Source organism: Podarcis erhardii, assembly GCF_964252035.2.
Source record: "Podarcis erhardii genome assembly, chromosome: 3".
Taxonomy (NCBI): domain Eukaryota; kingdom Metazoa; phylum Chordata; class Lepidosauria; order Squamata; family Lacertidae; genus Podarcis; species Podarcis erhardii.
In genome coordinates, this window is record NC_138507.1 from 51,781,061 (window position 1) to 51,799,926 (window position 18,866).

The window sequence follows — 18,866 nt, forward strand, 5'->3', positions numbered from 1 at the left end:
AGTCTTTGTATTTTGTCCAGACATTAAACACTGCTTTTCTGACAATATGGTTCTTGAAATTCTTATTGATCTTAACCTTGTCATACCATAAATATGCATGCCAACCAAACGCATTGTCAAAACCTTCCAGATCTAGTACATCAGTGTCTTCGAGAAGCAGCCAACCAGCAGAAAGCTGCTGATTCATAGTACAGCCTTAAGTCTGGCAGGGCAAAGCCCCCTCTTTCTTTCGCATCAGTTAATATCTTAAACTTAATTCTGGGCTTTTTGCCCTGCCAGACAAATTTAGAAATATCTCTCTGCCACTTCCGGAAACACTCTGTTTTGTCCACAATCTGTAATGTTTGAAATAAAAAAAGCATTTTCGGCAATACATTCATCTTTACAGCAGCAATTCGGCCTAACAAGGAAAGTTTCAGTCTTGTCCAACTTTCTAAGTCTCTCTTAATTTCTGCCCAGCATTTCTCACAATTATCTTTGAATAGACTCAGATTTTTTGCTGTTATATTTACCCCTAGGTATTTTACTTTTTTAACCACGTTCAACTCTGTCTCTTTCTGAAACCGTTCTGACTCTGTAACTGTCAAATTTTCCCCCAATACCTTAGTTTTCTGCTTATTTAACTTAAATCCCGCTACCCGACCAAACTCTTGAATCAATTGTAATACTTTTTCGTGCTAGATTCTGGCTCCTGAAGGGTCAAAACTAGATCATCTGCAAACACTTTAAGTTTATATTGTTTCACTCCGACCTGAATACCTTCCACCAGCCGGTCCCCTCTGATCATGTTCAAGAGCACCTCCAGAACAGAGATAAATAACAGTGGGGAAATCGGGCAGCCTTGTCGTGTTCCTTTTTCAATTTTGAACTCTTCAGTAATCACATTGTTAACTATCAGTTTAGCCTTTTGTTCTGAATAAATTGCGTCAATCCCATTCCCAAAACTCCATCCCACCCCCATCCCTTCCAAATTTCCCTTCATAAATTTCCAAGAAATATTATCAAAGGCTTTCTCCGCATCTATAAAAATTAAAACTGCTTTTGTGTTGATATTTGTTTGCAAAAGTTCCAAAATGTCAATTATGTTCCTTGTGTTAGCAAACAAATGTCTTCCTGGGAGAAAGCCTGCCTGGTCTTTATGAATTACCTGATTCAAAACTTTTTTAAATCTACTTGCTAAAATGTCTGCAAATATTTTGTAATCCACGTTTAGGAGGGAGATGGGGCGGTAGTTCTTAAGTTGAGTCTTTTCAGTTTCCGATTTTGGTATTAATGTGATAAAAGCTTCTTTCCACGATTCCGGAGCCTTTTCCCCCTCCAAAATTTCGTTGCTAACCTCCAACAATGGTTGTATCAAATATTCTTTCAATGTCTTATAATACTTGGAGGTTAGTCCATCTGGCCCTGGAGATTTGCCCAATTGCATGTTCTGAATAGCTTGTTCAATCTCTTGTCGTGTTATTTTAGAGTTCAGGATTACTCTATTTTCTTGTGACAATTTTGGTAGTCCATTCTTTTTCAAAAATTGTTTTATCTCGTCCTCATCTTGCGGCCCTTGAGTATATAATTTTTTGAAGTATCTCTGGAAACACTTTCTAATATCCACAGGGTTCTGAATGTTTCTTCCTTCAATCTCTAAATTTGTAACTGTGTTTAGTTTCTGTCTCTTTTTCAACTGCCATGCTAGCAGTTTCCCACATTTATTCGCCAAATCAAATGATCTTTGTTTCATTAATTTAAGTTTCCACTCTATTTCCTGGTTTATCAATTTGGAATACTGTGCTTGATGGAGTTTAATTTCTCTAAGAATCGGCTGTGACTTCGGATTAGATCTCAGCTTCTTCTCAAGTTCTTTGATTTTCTCCTAAATCTTGTCTTTTTTCTCATTTTGTGTCCTTTTCTTTACAGCATTCTGTTGTATCAAGAACCCCCTCATCACGGCCTTACTTGCATCCCAGATGATTCTTTTTTCCACCGTAGTGTTCAAATTTATCTCAAAATAGTCCTTCAAAACTTTTTGGGCCTTCTTGGTAATCTCCTGATCTCTAAACAAATTGTCATTCATCTTCCATCTAAAGAAGCCAGCTGGTAGTAGTGTCATGTTCATCTTTACAGCATTATGGTCGGAGCAGGTCTTTGGGCAGATTTCCACCTTTCCAGTCTTAGGTGCCAGACCTCTAGATATCCATATTTGGTCGATTCTCGTCCATGTCAGTTGGGCTTCAGAAAAGAATGTTCCTTCTCTTCCCAAGGGGTTCTTTGTCCTCCAAATGTCAATCAAGTCCATGTTGTCAGTTAGTTCAAAAAAGGTCTTTGGTAGTCTTCCATCTTTTGTAAGATTTTGATTTTGTGACTTATCCATGTTGGTTGATAAATTCCAATTTTGTTTAGGAACAAGAGCAATAGAGAAGAAACGGTGCTTCAGCGCAAAACGGCTGCTAGTGCTCCACCACCACCCAGCGAGGAGGCCGTGTCTAGCAGTTCGGAGGATGATTCTGGAACTGATAAAGAAGATGAGGGGGCTGCATCTCAGCGTTCAACGCCAGTGAAAATGACAGATACGGGAGATAATGCCAAAACAACAGAAGTAAGGAAGTGTGCTAACCCGCAAAGGGACAATATCAGCACATCTCTTTCTTTACAGCATATTTGTTCCAGTGTTGTGTATGATTTGTGTCTAAGGCTTACTAGAATGAACATCTCTCTTTACATGTTAGGGGCTTTCCTCACTCAGCAGTAAGAGAAGGTACTATATACTTTTAAAAAGAAGACACTTAAAAAAAACACACCTGTGAAACAAATATGTGGAAGCTTGGAGGCAGATGTAGTTCTTAAAGCAGTTTAAAACTTCTCTCTTTAACTCTTTTTTAAGGGAGCAAGGTAATATATTAGTTTTAAAGCTGAGTTATAGTGTTGATCTGTATTAGTTGTTTAAATTAAACTAGGTAATTCAGCTAGGAATGAAGGATGTGTTAATAGAGGAGTGGCTTAATACAGAAATATGGCTTAATAGAGCTCTTTCAAATACAAACACTAATCTTGCCAGATTAGTCCTGTGCAGACTTCAGTACCATTATAATACTTCAGTATCTGGGGATGTTAATGAAGATCTGTAAAAACAATAACACAAAACAGATTAGCAATTTTATAGCAGCAGAATCTGGATTTTAAATATTGCACAAGGGAATGAACACAGCATGCAACTGATAGGAAGAACGCAGATGATGATGCCACTTGCTCTGCTGTGACATTTGTGGGGAAGCCCATGGCTCCAGCCAGTTTTCCTGCATGATCATTGCTTGAATTTAATTTTCTTGTTCCAGATAAATTTACTGTAGTTTGGAGCATCTTGATGAATTTGGAAGGTCATAGGCTGGCCCAAACCATTTGTTTCCCCAAGCAGGTGCACGGCACTTTATCTTGTCATCCTGCTCATGATGCTAGGTTTCGCTCTCTCATATTGTGACCTAAGCATGATTAGAGCTGCCCCCAGAATCCTTTACAGTGGAGGTGGCTAAGCCACAACCTATGGGACATAAACAACCATCTAAAGAGTTTTTGTGGCCTCCCAAGTCTCCCTTCAAATTTGTCATATAAATGAAATAAAGAAAAACAGTTTAATTTATTGGGTAATGCCAGGAGCCAAGATGCCAGAAGGCTTTCATGGTCACCCAAGGCCCTTTCAGGTGTGGGCAGGATGAATTAGGAAGAAGCAATCCTTCAGGACCCAAGCCATTTTGGGTTTAATAGGTAATCATAGTAGAGGAATTTAACAGTCTGAATCCTTCCTAACCCACTGAATGGAACATTATACTCCATTTGGAGATTTAGCGCAAGAAAGTCTGAATTTATTTTGTTGAATCTTAATTTGACCTAATGCTACAGTCCTACGCACATTTACTGAGAATACGTTGAGTGAGTTTAGTGGGTTTTATAAAGACTTTGCCAAGAGCAAAATGCTGCTTGCACAATAGGCTTTTCCTTCTTTTTCTTCTCTGATGTATCACCCTAAAAAACTTTCCTGAAGGTCAGGGAACCCTCAAGAAAGACATGGGATGCAGTGGTGGGAATGTGATAGGATGAAGGGGCAGGAGAACCCCTTTGCTCTTCTATTCACATGAAATTTGTCTACAATCTCTTGTGACTCCAGAGTAAACTTGGTTAATGAGATCATCCTTGCAGTCTCTGAAAGTAAATGGCTTCGCTCATCATAGCCTTGAAGAAAGCTTAATAATTACTGTGTATAATGATAGTGAAACAAAATTACTATTATTACTTTTCTAAGAATGAGTTACTTATGGATATTATTTTCCAAGACTTTTGGTATGCCTATAAGAAGGTGCTTATTGTCTAAAGTCAATCAGTTGCCAGGTATGCTTTTCCTTCATTGCCATGGGTTGTTTCTGTGATAATAAGCAATATTTGACACAGAGGCCTAAGCAACAAGTTGGAGAACTAATGTCCAATGGCTTGTGTTCATTTTGGGGGTGTACTTGGGGGGGCAGCAGGCCTCATTGCTCCTCTACAAACCTTATTTGAGGCTCTTTCAGGAGAGGCTTACTTTGTGGTGTTGATGTGGCTGCTCAGAAGCATGAGTCCAAACATGACTGGACAGGCGCTAGTAGTTCAAGTCTTTGAATTGTGGCTCTAGAGTTCAAGACCCTCAAACTTTACCTTTTATATTCCTGGTTTCTCTGTTGTGTTGGCTTGTCAGTGATATAATTCATCTCTATGCAATCATCCTCTCAAATAAAGGAAAACAGTTGTCTAATGTTGATATTTCCCTGTGATAGCAATTAATGTACTTTGGCAATCAGCCTTGAACAGAATATTGGCACTTCCACATAGCTGAATATGCTGAAAAACTGGTTTAAATTGCGTTATTTTAATCAGTGGGTTCTTAAAAGCTGCAGGAATTGAAGCTGTTATCAAGGTCAAACTTTGTAATGCTGGCTTCATTAAAGTAGAAATCAGTTAAATTAACTTCCTGCTGTTTACAAAAGTTAAGGAATAACACTGTAGTCTAAACTATCTTTGCTCTCAATGTACAAAACATTATTTGTGTTAACCAGACCCCTGATGAAGAGTTCTTAGTAAAATATAAATTAAATAAATAAATACAGTGGTGCCCTGCAAGACGAATGCCTCGCAAGACGGAAAACTCGCTAGACGAAAGAGTTTTCCGTTTTGGAGGTGCTTTGCAAAACGAATTTCCTATGGGCTTGCTTCGCAAGACGAAAATGTCTTGCGAGTTCCTGCGGGGTTTTTTCCCTCCCCCCCCTTTTCTAAGCCGCTTATCCGATAAGCTGCTAAAAGCCGCTAAACCGCTAAGCCGCCAATGGGCTTGCTTCGCAAGATGAAAAAACCACTAGACGAAGAGACTCGCGGAACGGATTCTTTTCGTCTTGCGAGGCACCACTGTAAATAAAGGATTGTCCTTTATACCCACATCTTTCATGATGTGCTCCAGATACTCAAAAGAAGCTACTTTCAGATATTTACAAATTCCCAGTTGTAATCATATAAGAGAGGAGAGTGGGGTCACACATGTTTACCCGAGCCTATTCATTGTGTCCCACATTGTCCCTTCCCCAAGATTATCCATGGGATGAGGACACGTCTGCCGTGGGACAACCTGTGGCACATACATTTGCCATCCACATAATTTGAAATTCTGACTTACTAGTCGTCTTACTAGATGTTTAATATACATCTTATTTTGAGATGTACCAAATGAAGTACTTTTAGATATTTTAGTGTTTTTTATAAGGTGGGTTGAATGTAAAGAGTCTGCTGTACAAACGAGACACACTTCTTCTCCATGCATGGGACCCAAAAGTATATCCAGCCCTCTGGCGCCAGTTTTGGGATGGTGGCTGCAGACAGCAAAATTGGCAACACTACTCCCTGCTATTTTCAGGTAATTTAGTGGGATGTATGGGAGGAAATTTTTAGTCAAAAAAGCTATTTGATTGGATCCAAATAGGTTTTTGAATTTCATGGCATTCTGAGAGTTAGACCATCCATTGTCTGTATTTTTCATCTGTTGTCTTGGCTGGTGACTTGGCATGATTTTTAACCTTTTCCCTATCCACTTAAGCACCTGGTTTTCTGACAGCATGGCAGTGAATTGCCTTGATCAGTTGCCTAGCTAACTCACCGTCCTCCCTTCACACATTTCAACAACGGGGCGGGCGGGCGGGGGGAATGAGTCACAGGGAATTTACGGGAAAATAAAGGAGGCATTGTGAGATAACAAAAATTGTTCCCGTAATTTAAAAGAAAAAAATGGATGGCAAGGTTAAATTAAAGTATGAAGTAACTTTGACACATCTGCTATTGAAGTCTAATGTAGCATTGCAGCTAATTTATACTAGCTTAATTTCATAAATGTGAAATTATCAGGAACCTGAAAAGAAATGACAATATGCTTTTGTATAATGTGCCCCGAAAACATCTAAAGATGCATGGCGATGATAGTATTGTGAAGGCTTTAGTTAATGTTTTGCTTCTTAAAAGGAACGTGAAAAATTTAACATGAGTCCAGACAATGCAGTACTGTATATCTATACACATTTTAAGTTCAGAGTCCTCAGAATTTTCATGCAACTGCCATTCTGTGTGATAGCACAATATTTTTTTGTGCATTGCACACCTAAAACAAAATGTTGCAGGATGGAGAACCACTCTTTAGAGATTCAGGTAACCTGAGTTCGAGCAGTATGAGCAGAAAGGGAGCTCCAAAAAGATCTCTCCAGAGTGACTAGGCATTAAAATAGCAAATGCAATTCACTGTGATCAAGGGTAAAGTAATGCACATGGAGGCAAAGAATTCTAACTTTATATAAAAGCTAATGAGGTCTAAACTGGAATGAGATATTGGGATCATGGTGGATAGCTGAATGCAAATGTCTGTCTAGAGTGCAGCAGCTGTGAAAAATGCCGTTCTTGTGTTTGGCATCATTAGAAATGGAATTGAAAATAAAATTCAATTAGCAAATTCATAATTGGTTTTTTAGAAATATATTGTTTGGCTGTTTTGTTCATTGGCTGCTTTGTGAGGAATGGTGGAATAGGCTTTATAAAAATCCACGGTGCAGTCCCATTTCAAATACTGTGCATCTCAAAGAGAGCATTGTAAAGCTGTAAAAGGTTCAGAAAAAGGCCACGAGAATGACTGAGGGGCAACTCCTATGAGAGGAAAGATTATAACATTTTGGGCTTTTTTTCTTTAGGGAAAATGCAAGTAAAGGGGAACATGATAGAGATGTATAAAACTGATGCATGGTGTAGTGAAAGTGGACAGAGAGCAGTTTTTCTTTCCCTCTTATAACGCTGGAACATGTGATCAACCAATGCAGTTAAATGTTAGAAGATTGAGAAGGACGTACTTAAACTATGGAATTCACTACAACAAGATGATAGTAATGATCACTAATAGTCATTACCACCAGTCAGTGGCTCTGTTCATATTAAAAAGGTAAAGGGACCCCTGACCATTAGGTCTAGTCATGACTGACACTGGGGTTGTGGCACTCATCTCGCTTTATTGGCCGAGGGAGCTGGCGTACAGCTTCTGGGTCATGTGGCCAGCATGACTAAGCCGCTTCTGGCCAACCAGAGCAGCGCACAGAAACACCGTTTACCTTCCCGCCGGAGCAGTACCTATTTATCTACTTGCACTTTGACGTACTTTTGAACTGCTAGGTGGGCAGGAGCAGGGACCTCACAACGGGAGCTCACCCTGTCGCGGGGATTCAAACCGCCGACCTTCTGATTGGCAAGTCCTAGGCTCTGTGGTTTAAACCCACAGCGTCACCCACGTCCCTTCTGTTCATATTACCAATGGCTATTAGCCATGGTGGTGTACTATCTCCAGTATCTGACAAAGTATACCTCTGAATGCCGGTTACTGGGAATTATAAGTGGGGAGAGTTCTAGTGCACTCATGTCCTCTTGTGAATGAATGAATTGAATTGAGTTTATTACGGTCATAGACCAGAGAAACATAAAACAACAATAGTTTACAAAGGGAATAATGGTGTCAATTTAAAAAATTGTAAAATTATACATAAAAAGCAACACATATGCACACACACACACATATATACACATTTATGCACTGCAATATATGTATAGGCTTAAAAGATAAGGGGGCTTGTCCAGGGGTCAAGTCTTTTACTTTTTTACAGCTAATGCCCTCCGCTTGATCGCAGCCGCAGAAAATTTGGCCACTTTCAGTGTTACTTCTGGGTTTTTATCTCCTAGTAGAATTTTCAGCCGCTGAAGTTCAGATCGACCTGGAAATTTCTGAACGATGGGGGAGATAAACAGTGACCTAATATCCCCGTAAAGGTCGCAGTGTAGCAACACATGTGAAGCCGTTTCCACCTCTTTCAGACCACATGGGCAAACTCGTTCAACATAGGGTTTGCCCTCGTATCTGCCCTTTAGTAAGGCAGATGGCAGTACATCAAATCTGGTAAGGGTAAATGCCCGCCTGTATTTTGCGATTTGTAGATCCAGCAAATATGGTGTTAGATTAAACCCTTTTCCATAATCTTGGATAGCTGGATATTTATCTATCTTGCTCATATGATCCTGAAGCTCTACATCTCCTATTCGCTGGCTCACCATCCTTTTAGCCTTTTCAAAACCTGAGGCTATAAGTTCTTGTGAGGAAAGCCCCAGGCCCTTCAATTTTTCATAAAGTGACAATCTCCATTTAGACTGGAACGGGTCTAATAGAGTCAATGGAGCCACTCCCACTGGGAAAAATATGAGTTTTAGCCAGAGGTGAATCTTCAAGATCCATATCCTGGCATTAATAGAGAGTTGACCTACCTCCAGCCTAATGGCTGCGTTGGAAACGCAGGTAGGTAACCCTAGTAGGGAGCGGTAAAATTTAGTTTGTACAGATTCCAGGGACTTAAGTTTTTGACAATTAAATATCTGGGTGCCATACATCAGTTGTGGAAGTATTTTTGCGACAAAGACCTGGGAGGCAGCAGGAACATATTGACCTCCTTTTCTGTAGAAGAATCTTATGATAGCTCTAGAAGATCTTTGCGCATTTGCAATGGAATTCTTAATCTGATGGCACCAAGATCCCTTCTCGTCAAAGATTATTCCAAGGTATCTAAAAGATGTTACTTGCTCAATAGGTTGGTTATTAATTTTCCATTTATGTCGGAGTTTTCTCTTGGAGAACACCATAATTTTTGATTTAGTGTAATTTATTATTAGGTCTTCAGCTTCGCAATACTCTGTAAGAGCTCGTAAAAGTTTTCTTAGGCCCACACAAGAGAAGGAAATAAGTGCCGCATCATCTGCGTACAAAAGGACTGGAATTGGTATATTATTTAGGTTTGGGGGGTGAGTACTTGCTTCCTCCATCTTTCCGACTAAGGAGTTTATATAGAAATTAAATAGAATAGGGGCAAGAACACAGCCTTGCTTGACACCATGGAAACTTTGGATTTCCTTTGATAGGTTCCCATAACGGTCGCATCTAACACGGATCAGAGTATTTTCATGTAATCTACGGATAAGAAGCAAAAGACGTCTGTCGATGTTTGTGGCATTTAATTTTTCCCAAAGTCTGTGCCGGGGTATCAAATCGAAAGCTGATTTGAAGTCTATAAAGGCTACATAGAGGGAGCCTCCTTTCTTTGAGGTGTATTTCTCCACTAGATGTTGCAATACCAGTCCTTGGTCTAGAGTTGATCTATGTGCCCTGAAACCAGCCTGGGCTTCCTTAAGGATGTGCTCCCGTTCCAGCCAGTCCGCAAACTTTTCACGTAAGTGAGTTGCATAGAGTTTGCTGATGATGCTTAAGAGACTGATTGGTCTGTAATTGGCTGGATCAAGTTTACAGCCTTTCTTGAATATGGGAACGATGATTGCCAATCCCCAGTCCTCTGGTATTATTGCTGTTTGATCTATGCTGGTGAATAGGCTGGCAAGGACTGGGGCCCACCAGTCAATATTGGCTTTAAGAAGCTCAGGAGAGATATTATCTGCTCCCGGGGCTTTTCTGTGTTTGAGTGCCTGAATAAGCCTCCTGACCTCCGCAACCGACACCGGAGGCCACTCGTCACCTGCCTCACACTGTGTTAGTGGCTGTGTCAAAGGCAGAGCTGAATATGAAGATTGGAAAAATGCCTCCCAAGTCCCTGCAGGTATAGTATACTCCACTTCTGAGGAGGTAGATCGCACTCCATTTGCTACCATTCTCCAGAAGGTGGCCGAGTCTCTCTCTCTGGATGCATCTATTAGGCATTTCCATTCTCTTTTCTGTGCCTGGAGTTTTTTGTTTTTGATCAGGATTTTATAATTTCGTTTATCTTCAAACCAGACCGTGGGGAGTTGGGGTAAGTTGGCAGATCTATAATTCTTGTATTTTTTCAGTAAGTTTAGCTTCATGTCCTGACATTCTTGATCAAACCAGGGTTTGGAGTTTTTATATACTGAGGATTGCCTACTTGAGCTGTTCCTTTTTTCCTTCAGGGAATCTTGAAGGAGTGAAATTAACTCCTGAAATAAATTTATTTTTAATTCATGGCTTGAGGAAGTTATAAGGTTATCTCTCTTAATGAGGAATTCCTTTGAACACAGCCTACTTGAAATTTCCTTATGCAGTTCATCTGTCCATCTGATACGAGAATATCTGAGCTCCAAAGCTGTAGGGCTCGAATGTTCGATTTTCTCAGCGCAGGATAAATCCTTTCCCGCAACTACGAGTGCACTTAATGGCAGATGGTCACTGTCTAAGCGCTCCTCCACTTTGCATTCCAAAACTTTGTTTTGAAGATCATACGACACGATTATATAATCAATTGTGGAGGCGCCATTATTAGATATAAATGTAAATTCTCCAACCTTCTCCCCCTCAGTACGGCCATTCAGTATAACCAAGTCCAACTTGTTGACCAAGTGTAATAGGCATAAGCCGGCATAATTGCAGCCTTTATCCCTTGAGGTTCTGGCTGGTATTGAGTGGGCTTCCTCTATAATGGGGGCTGTTTCATGGAAATGGGCATACAAGGCCTCATCAGATTGTCCAGTTCTGGCATTTAGGTCGCCTGCCACCACTACAGAGGCATCAGGAAATTGATTTGATAGTTTGTCAAGATACTGTTCTAACTGAGCCCAGGTATTTCTTATCAATCTTTTCTCTCTTTGTGGGGGTAGGTATACGTTAATCAGCAGCAAGCTGTGGGTTCTCCACTGTACTTGCACAGCTGTGGCCAGATGGTCTAGTGGGTCTAGTTTTTTAAATATGGCCCTTAGCCTTGTTGAGATTAAAGTAACTAACCCACCTTTAACTCGCCCCCCTCTAGTACTTAAAAGACCTGGGAGGGAGAACGCAGAAAAGCCATTTAACTCCACTTCACTTGTGCTCCAGGTCTCCTGGAGAAACACAATGTCATGTCTCTGAATATATTTAGCAAAGGATTGGTCGGAAGTCCTCTTTTGCCAACCTGCAATATTCCAAGTTAGCAGGGCAAGGTTGCACGTTGTCTTGCCAAAAGTTGATCTTAGTCAATTTGCCTTTAAAAGGTTTTTAGGGCCTATCTTTTTATTTATTGGTTGAATTTCGTTCATTTTGGCAATGTCCATAGATGTATTATCGCCCAGATACTCAATGAAATCGATTGAAGGGTGCAACGTGCTAACATTAGTGATCAGTACTCCTTTTTTTGGCGAATCTACCTTAGGGTGTTCTATTTGTCTGATACCAAGTTCATCCTCATCCAGGTATCTCATGCTAGTCCAAGAGCGCGTTGTAGTTGTCATAGGGATGGTTTCCTTCTTAGATGGTAGTTTGTTGCTGTCCCTTACGCACTGTGTTAGATCTGTTGCTATCAGATTTATCTCTGCAGCTGCAGAGATATTGTAAGGGTAGTCTTTCATGGTTGCCATAGGGATGGTTTCCTTCTTAGATGGTAGTTTGTTGTTGTCCCTTGCGCTCTGTGTTAGATCTATTGTTAACAGGTTTATCTCTGCAGTTACAGAGGTATTATAGGAGTAATCTTTCATGGGGTCTGTCTTGGCTTTTTCAGGGAGGTTCTCTTTCTTTAATTGGTCCGTTGCCGGATCTTTCTCTCTTACTTTTTCCTGAACATTCATCTCTGTTAGCTTATTTCTAAGGGTCTCCAATCTTCCCAAGATCTCAGATTGGGCAAGGAAAGGCAACAATCCAAACTGATTTATTAATGCCTTTTCTTCTGGATAGAAGTTATCAGTCCCCTCATTAGGCAGTCTCATCTCCTGTCTTAGTTTCAAGGACCCTTGCTCAGTATGTTCCAGTTTGTCTTTTGAGTGTCCTCTCTCCTCCTTTGCTTTACAAGTAAATCTTGTCTCAGCTGTCGTAAGATCATCAGAAAACAAATTCAAACATGTGCTGTTTTCAAAATATCTTGTTACCGTTATCCTTTTCTTTAACAGCAAATGTCTTGATCTATATATATATTTAGCCAAGTTTTGATCTTTGAAGGAGGCAATCACTCGCAGAGAGTATCCATTGTAGAATATGAAATCTACTGAGATAATGTCATTTAATTTTATTTTCCCTGGCAGCATATCATCTAAAGTATTCACAAAATGCACCGAGCGTTCTTTCTGTGTGAGGAAGCCCTTTGGCTTCGGGTAGTTTAGAAAAGCCAACTTCCTGTCTGCCAGTATCAGTTTCCATCCTTTATCCTGGGACAGATCTTGCCCTGCTACTGGCTCATCTTGAGATCTGCCATAATCAATGGTATGGGGTGAGTCTTCTTTAATATTTATGGGTCCTTGAGGTTTCAGCATAGAGCACCCGGGTAGTGATTCCGTTTCCTCACTTGTTTTGTTAGGCAGCAATGGTGTTTCTTTCAAGGACTTCAGCTGGATCTTTTTTCCTGGATCCACACTGTTGTTCTCTCTGCTGCCGTGTGTAGCAGGTTTGTTAGAGTTTGTTTTTGATTTTGTTGGAATCAGCTTATATAGTCTTTTCCAACATACTTTACATGCACGTCGGTTTATGACCGATTTCCTTGTAGTTTTTATGTTCTTACTTTTCTTTTTAGTTTCAGCTTTCTTCTTATGGGATCTCTTACTGATACCTCACTTCTTTTGATTTACTTGGGTAGGAGATTCAGTTTTGGGGACAGAGACATACAACCCTATGTCCTTTCCTTGGTGTAAATGATTTTCCACTGATGATCCTTGTGTGCACTTGCTGGTTGCTGGTTGCTTTGTATATTCTGACTCTTGAGGGATGGTTGGTGGGTCAGCACCATGAGATTCTGAGCCTTTAGCTTGGAGGGAATAATTTTCCACTAGTGTCAGGAGCAGCCAATTTGTTATTGTTAAATATTTTTTCATAGCTGCCAGATCCAGATTTATAGAGAGCAGCCAGTCCTGAGGATAGCAGTCATTGTTTTCCGTCTGGGAGCCCATAGATGAAGTCTGGGTTTTCTGGGAGTTTCGGGTTTCTTCCTGTAACTCTGAGGATAATATCTCAGCCAGGACTATTTCATGGGCCAGGCTCATTGTATTTCTATTTTGGTTGTTATTCTCCGAGTCCTGTATTCCTCTAGAGAAGGTTGAGTGATCTTGAGCAGCAGAGGAAAAAAGAAGGGCCTCATCCTGCTTCAACTCAATCATCTCAGCCATCTTTTGCTCATTTCCATTTCCATTCTCGTTGTCCCTTGTATGTGAAAAGTATTGCGTGATTTTACTCTGTTTCTCATAACACTCCTGGAACAATGGACTTGTCGCTATCCCCAGGTCCTTACGTTTCTTTCTAGTAAGTACCATTTGTAAATCTTTGTTACCAGTCAGGGGTTATTCTTCCTGTTTCAGAAACTATGTCTCTTAGGAAGTCAAAAACTCCACCCAGCTGTAGACTAAAGTCCAAATTGAGGCAAGATTTGGGGTGGCTGTTTGTAATTTGATAGCTTATAGTTCAGAGCATAACACGGAGTTGGCAATAAATTAGCTGTCACCCGTTTTCCTTATTATCGGACAGACTTGAGGAGAGTGGCGGCGTGGGGAGTAAACCCTCCGGACATTAAGATAACAAGAAGGGCTTTGCTGGGGCTGGATAGGGAAGGAAGGGAGGAAAGCTTGAGAGTTCTTCCGTCGGCTCCCAGTGTCCTTTTACTGATAGAAGCTGATAGAAGCTGGGGGTTTTTTCAAGCTGCGCCTCTTATCAGCCTAATTTGCTGAAGACGCTCTTACTCATTCCGGCAGGACTCGAACGGGGACTTGTTTCAACCCCATTTTACGGTGTTTCCGATCACCCACCTTGAGTTTTTTCTTTCTCAGTGACGGGGTCCCTTCACGGCAGGGGAGTCAGGCCAGACCTCTTTTCCTTCCCCTCTCACTCGTTTCAAGAGATTACTCAGCTCCACAGCACCAAAGTACGGCGGGGGGTGCGGCAAGGCAGCAAGACTAAAGCTCGAGTCCGGTGATAAAACAATAAAACAATAAAACAATAAAAACGCTAATGCTAAGAAAAGCGAAGGCAGTGTTGAGGAGATGACGCAGCCACTAACTCATTACAATTAAAAGATAAGATAAAAGATAAACCCCCAAAGGGTTTGAAAAAACTACTTAAAACTACTTAAAACTATATCTAAAAGCAGACGAGGTTAACTAGGCTGCTACCTTCGTCGCCATCTTGCCTTGAGGTCATGTCCTCTTGTGGGTTTCAGTAGACATCGGGTTGAACACCATAAGAACAGGATGCTGCATTAGATATAGTGAGGTACCAAGATGGAAATGCTTCAGTAGGACACAAAACTGGCAAATAAAATTTTCTCGCTGCTTGTGGAATTCCCTGTTAGTGGAATAATTCTGTTTAATACTGATACGTAGCTCTCAGCTCTATCATGAAGTAGCAGTTGTTTACTTCGGAAAAACTGAAAAAATGTTGCTCTTGAGTATTGTCTTTTTATTCATTCTTTTTTTTTTCTTTTTTTTTTTGGTCTGGAAGCCACCTTGCATTTGTAAGAGGCAGGTATAAATGTTTAAATAAATTTTAAACCCAACATTTATTCTCACTAATATTTCTCTTGTTTTGCTGCAGAATGTAGTACAGCCTATAAAAGATATATATGGGATTAACCTCTCAGAATCTCCTTCGGAAGATGATCTCGGCATATACACAAGGTAATGTGTTTCTGATTATCTCACTGATGCTAGCAGGGAACAAATTTTTAAAAAGTGAATAGTAAAAGTGTATGTTCCAGACAAAATTAAGCACATTTTAAATTCCACTTGTTTCATTGGGAATGTTCACGATGTCTTGAAAGCCAAAATATCTTTAAAGGTCCTTACCTTTTGCCTGGATTGTGCTCATTGGTTATCTATATATAGTATATATCAAGCTGCACAGCAGACCCATAATTTTCAAAAATCCTGGTCTACCTCCAGGTGGCTTACATTATATCCCTCTGCTCCCAAGTTTATCTTCAAACAGTACTGTGAGATAGGTTAGGCTGAGAGATTGTGACTAGCCCATGGTCAGCTTCATGGAGAATTGAACCCACATCTGCCCTATTAGCTTAGTTGTAGAGCATCTGCTTTGCATTTCAACATCTGGTATCTCTAGGTAGGACAGTGGGTAATCCTGACTGAAACCCCTGCCAGTCAGTGTGGACAATATTGAGCTACACAAACCAATGGTCTGACTTGGTATAAAGCAGCTTCCTATGATTCAGTCCAACACTGGCTCTTGGGAACCTGGGATAGCACACTCGCTAGAGCTTGAGACTCTTAATCTCAAGGTCATGGGTTCGAGCCTCACATAAATTCATAGAATTGTAGAGTTGGGAGGGACCCCAAGGGCCATCTAGTCCAACCCCCTGCAATGCAGGAATCTCAGGTAAAGCAGCCATGACAGATGACCATCCAACTTCTGCTTAAATAGCTCCAAGGAAGGAGGGAGATTGTTCTATTGTTGAACAGCAAAAGATTCTTTCATTGCGGGGGGTGGGGGTGGACAAGACTAGACTGAAACTAAAGCCTGGGAGGTGATGCAGGGATCCACTACCAACTTTTGTTCACCCTCTTCTGTCTTTACCTACCTTACTACTACAGTGCAGGCCTCAGTGGCTTCTTTGGCGTCTATAATAATCCATGGAAAGGCGGGGGATGGTGCCTCTACCAGCTCTTGTGCCCTTTTGCTAACTCTGCAGTTATATTTTTATGTAAAAATATAGTCTCTCTATATCTAAGAAGCATTGTATTACACAAGATGGCTTACATCAGTTAAAATAGCAATATGTTAAACAATCCAGTCTATGTCAGGGTTTGCTACTTACGTGCTGTGTTGCAACAAGTCTTGCACTCACTGAGTGAAGTTAAAGGAATCACATAGGTCTGGGCCATGTGCAAAGTGCCAGCTGAACCGAGCTTCTCAGGAACACACTATGACTAAAATTGATTAGGCTTTTAGTGAGATTCAAAACGAAAAGATGCCTTGAAGGGCCTCCAAAGTACCTAGATCAAAGTGGATTTTTAAAAATAAATAAATTCAGAGCTACTGCATTACTCACCTACAATATTAGTGTCAGGAAAAAAGTGTGGTGTATGTTCCAGCTGCCCTTTATGGAACTTGATGTCCCTTACATCAAACTGTATGACTCCTATATAGCTGCAAAAGACATGTTATTTTCTTTATTTCAGAAAGTTCTTTTTCCATTGTGATTTTTCTGCCTCTATTCATAGGTTTGTTCAATTGGGGCACAGTCAACACAAGCACGACAAGAGTCACCAACATCTTTGTTGTAAGCACTTAGACGGGGTTATAAACTTGTAAGTACTTGCTGTCTTTTATTTTTCGGTTCATGCTCTTTCAATGCCCCTTTTCCAAATCCCCTTCTCTCTCTCTCTCTCTCTCTCTCTTATTCTCACAGTTCACAGTGGTTTTTGTATATTTTAGTTGGGCTTTGTATTTTCAGAGACTGTTGCTTTATATGCATTATATAAGACAAGTGGTAAAATCAAAGTGGTATGTAAGAAAAATAGGACATTGGCTTAGGGCAGGCATAGGCAAACTCGGTCCTCCAGAGGTTTTGGGACTACAACTCTCATCATCCCTGACCACTGGTCCTGTTAGCTAAGGATGGTGGGAGTTGTAGTCCCAAAACATGTGGAGGGCCGAGTTTGCCTATGCCTGGCTTAAGGGGGAAACAATAACCATAATTTACAGTTCTTCACTGGCATATGCAGTACACAGAGGCTTCTTTGCAGACACTCTAGTTCTTACGTTATGGTTATTTACTTATATTGTTCCATCAGTGTGAATGGTGCTTTACAGCATACAGGGGGATAATTCCCTGCCCCAAAAAGCTTACAATCTAAAGTTAGTACAATGGAAACAACAGAGGAAGGCAATGTGCTGGGGGTTTTCATATTTGAGTTTAGTTACAGACTCGGTTGCAGTAGGGCATGGGAACTAGGGCTAAAAGTGCCATGGAAAAGGTGGGTTTTGAGGGTGGGTTAGAAGGGTGTAACAGATGGGATTGTCCAGATGATCTGGGAAGCATTTCTTAGCATACAGAACAGCAAAGGATAAAGGGAACAGTCTTTACAAAAACAGGAAAGGTCACAGACGATTTATTGAGATAAAAGCAGAGAGATAAAAATAGGACAAGGCCATCAGGGATTTGAAAGCAAGAACAAGGTACCCTTGGTAGATGTGGGAGTGGATAGAAACCCACTGTAGAGATTTAAGTGACGAGACAGGTAAATGTTTTTCACAACAGAGCACTAGATAGCTGTGAGATAACAGAAGACCAGAGAGACGTTTATGCTAAAGGAACAGAGAGGAAGGGCTTTATTTTCACAATCATATTGTAAAAGAAGTGACACAATTTAAAAATGGCCTGAGCATTGGCAACACATGTGAGAAAGGAGTAAAAGATAAAGGCATGGCTAATTACCAGGGTGGGTAATAAACTTCTACATTCATAAGGAAAGTTTAAGAGGAGAGGGAAGTATGGGAGGAAAGATGAGAAATACTGAGTTTGAAATGATATTTAAGGAGAAATATCAGAGATTCAGTTTGAGAAGCTGGACTGGAGTGAGGCAAACAGTTCAGAGATAAAAGAGAGGGGGGTATCATCTACATACAGGTGATACTAAATGCCTTTGGATTTGATAATCTCACCTAGGGACATTAAATATATAGAAAGTAAATCAGAGGGCTAAGAACAGATTCTTGAGGGACCTCGGCATGCGCCCCATCTGCACTATAGATTTAAACCAGTGCCATACCAATTTAAACATTCATGGCTTTCCCAAAAAAAATCCTGGGAACTGTAGTTTGTTAACGGTGCTGAGAGTTGTTAGTAGACCCCTATTCCCTTCACAGAGCTGAAGTTTCCAGAATTCCTTGGAAAGAGGAATTGACTGTTAAACCACTCCAATAACTCAGTTTCCTCCTATGAAAACATTGAAATAATGATTTGGTAGAAGGATTGCCAGCTGAGGACAGAATCGTGGAGCTCCATAGCATGAAGGCAGTTATGCAAGAGTGGGAGCGCCTTTGTCAAAGGCAGTGGGAGGACCAAGGAGAATGACACCTTTTACATCAATGTAAAAAAATCCTGTGCAAATTTGCTGTTGTGCAGGCTGATCAATATTCATTGGATCCAGAATGTTTAATAGTTAATGGTTTTTAAATATGTACAGAATCTCCATCAACCATAGCTAAATTATCTCCATTAGAGATGCTGTTTGCCACCTAATGTATTTTAGAAAATGGTCACAACAATGCTTCCCCTTTCTTCACCATCCATTGAAGGGAAAGAAAATCTATCTCTGGAAGTTAGAGGTTATAAAGCTGTGTGATTCTTAGAAAGAAAAAACTTCTC

At 40.6% G+C, this 18,866-nt stretch overlaps 1 protein-coding gene across 1 annotated transcript in view; it reads left to right on the forward strand.

Annotated features, from left to right (window-relative positions):
* The window catches only part of FIG4 (FIG4 phosphoinositide 5-phosphatase), a 68,919-nt gene that overhangs the window by 48,102 nt on the left and 1,951 nt on the right, over window positions 1-18,866 (forward strand). The window contains exons 20-22 of the mRNA XM_081856955.1: window positions 2,392-2,587; window positions 15,074-15,156; window positions 16,717-16,803. Coding sequence (XP_081713081.1) covers window positions 2,392-2,587; window positions 15,074-15,156; window positions 16,717-16,803 — 366 coding nt within the window. The remainder of the gene's footprint in view (window positions 1-2,391; window positions 2,588-15,073; window positions 15,157-16,716; window positions 16,804-18,866) is intronic.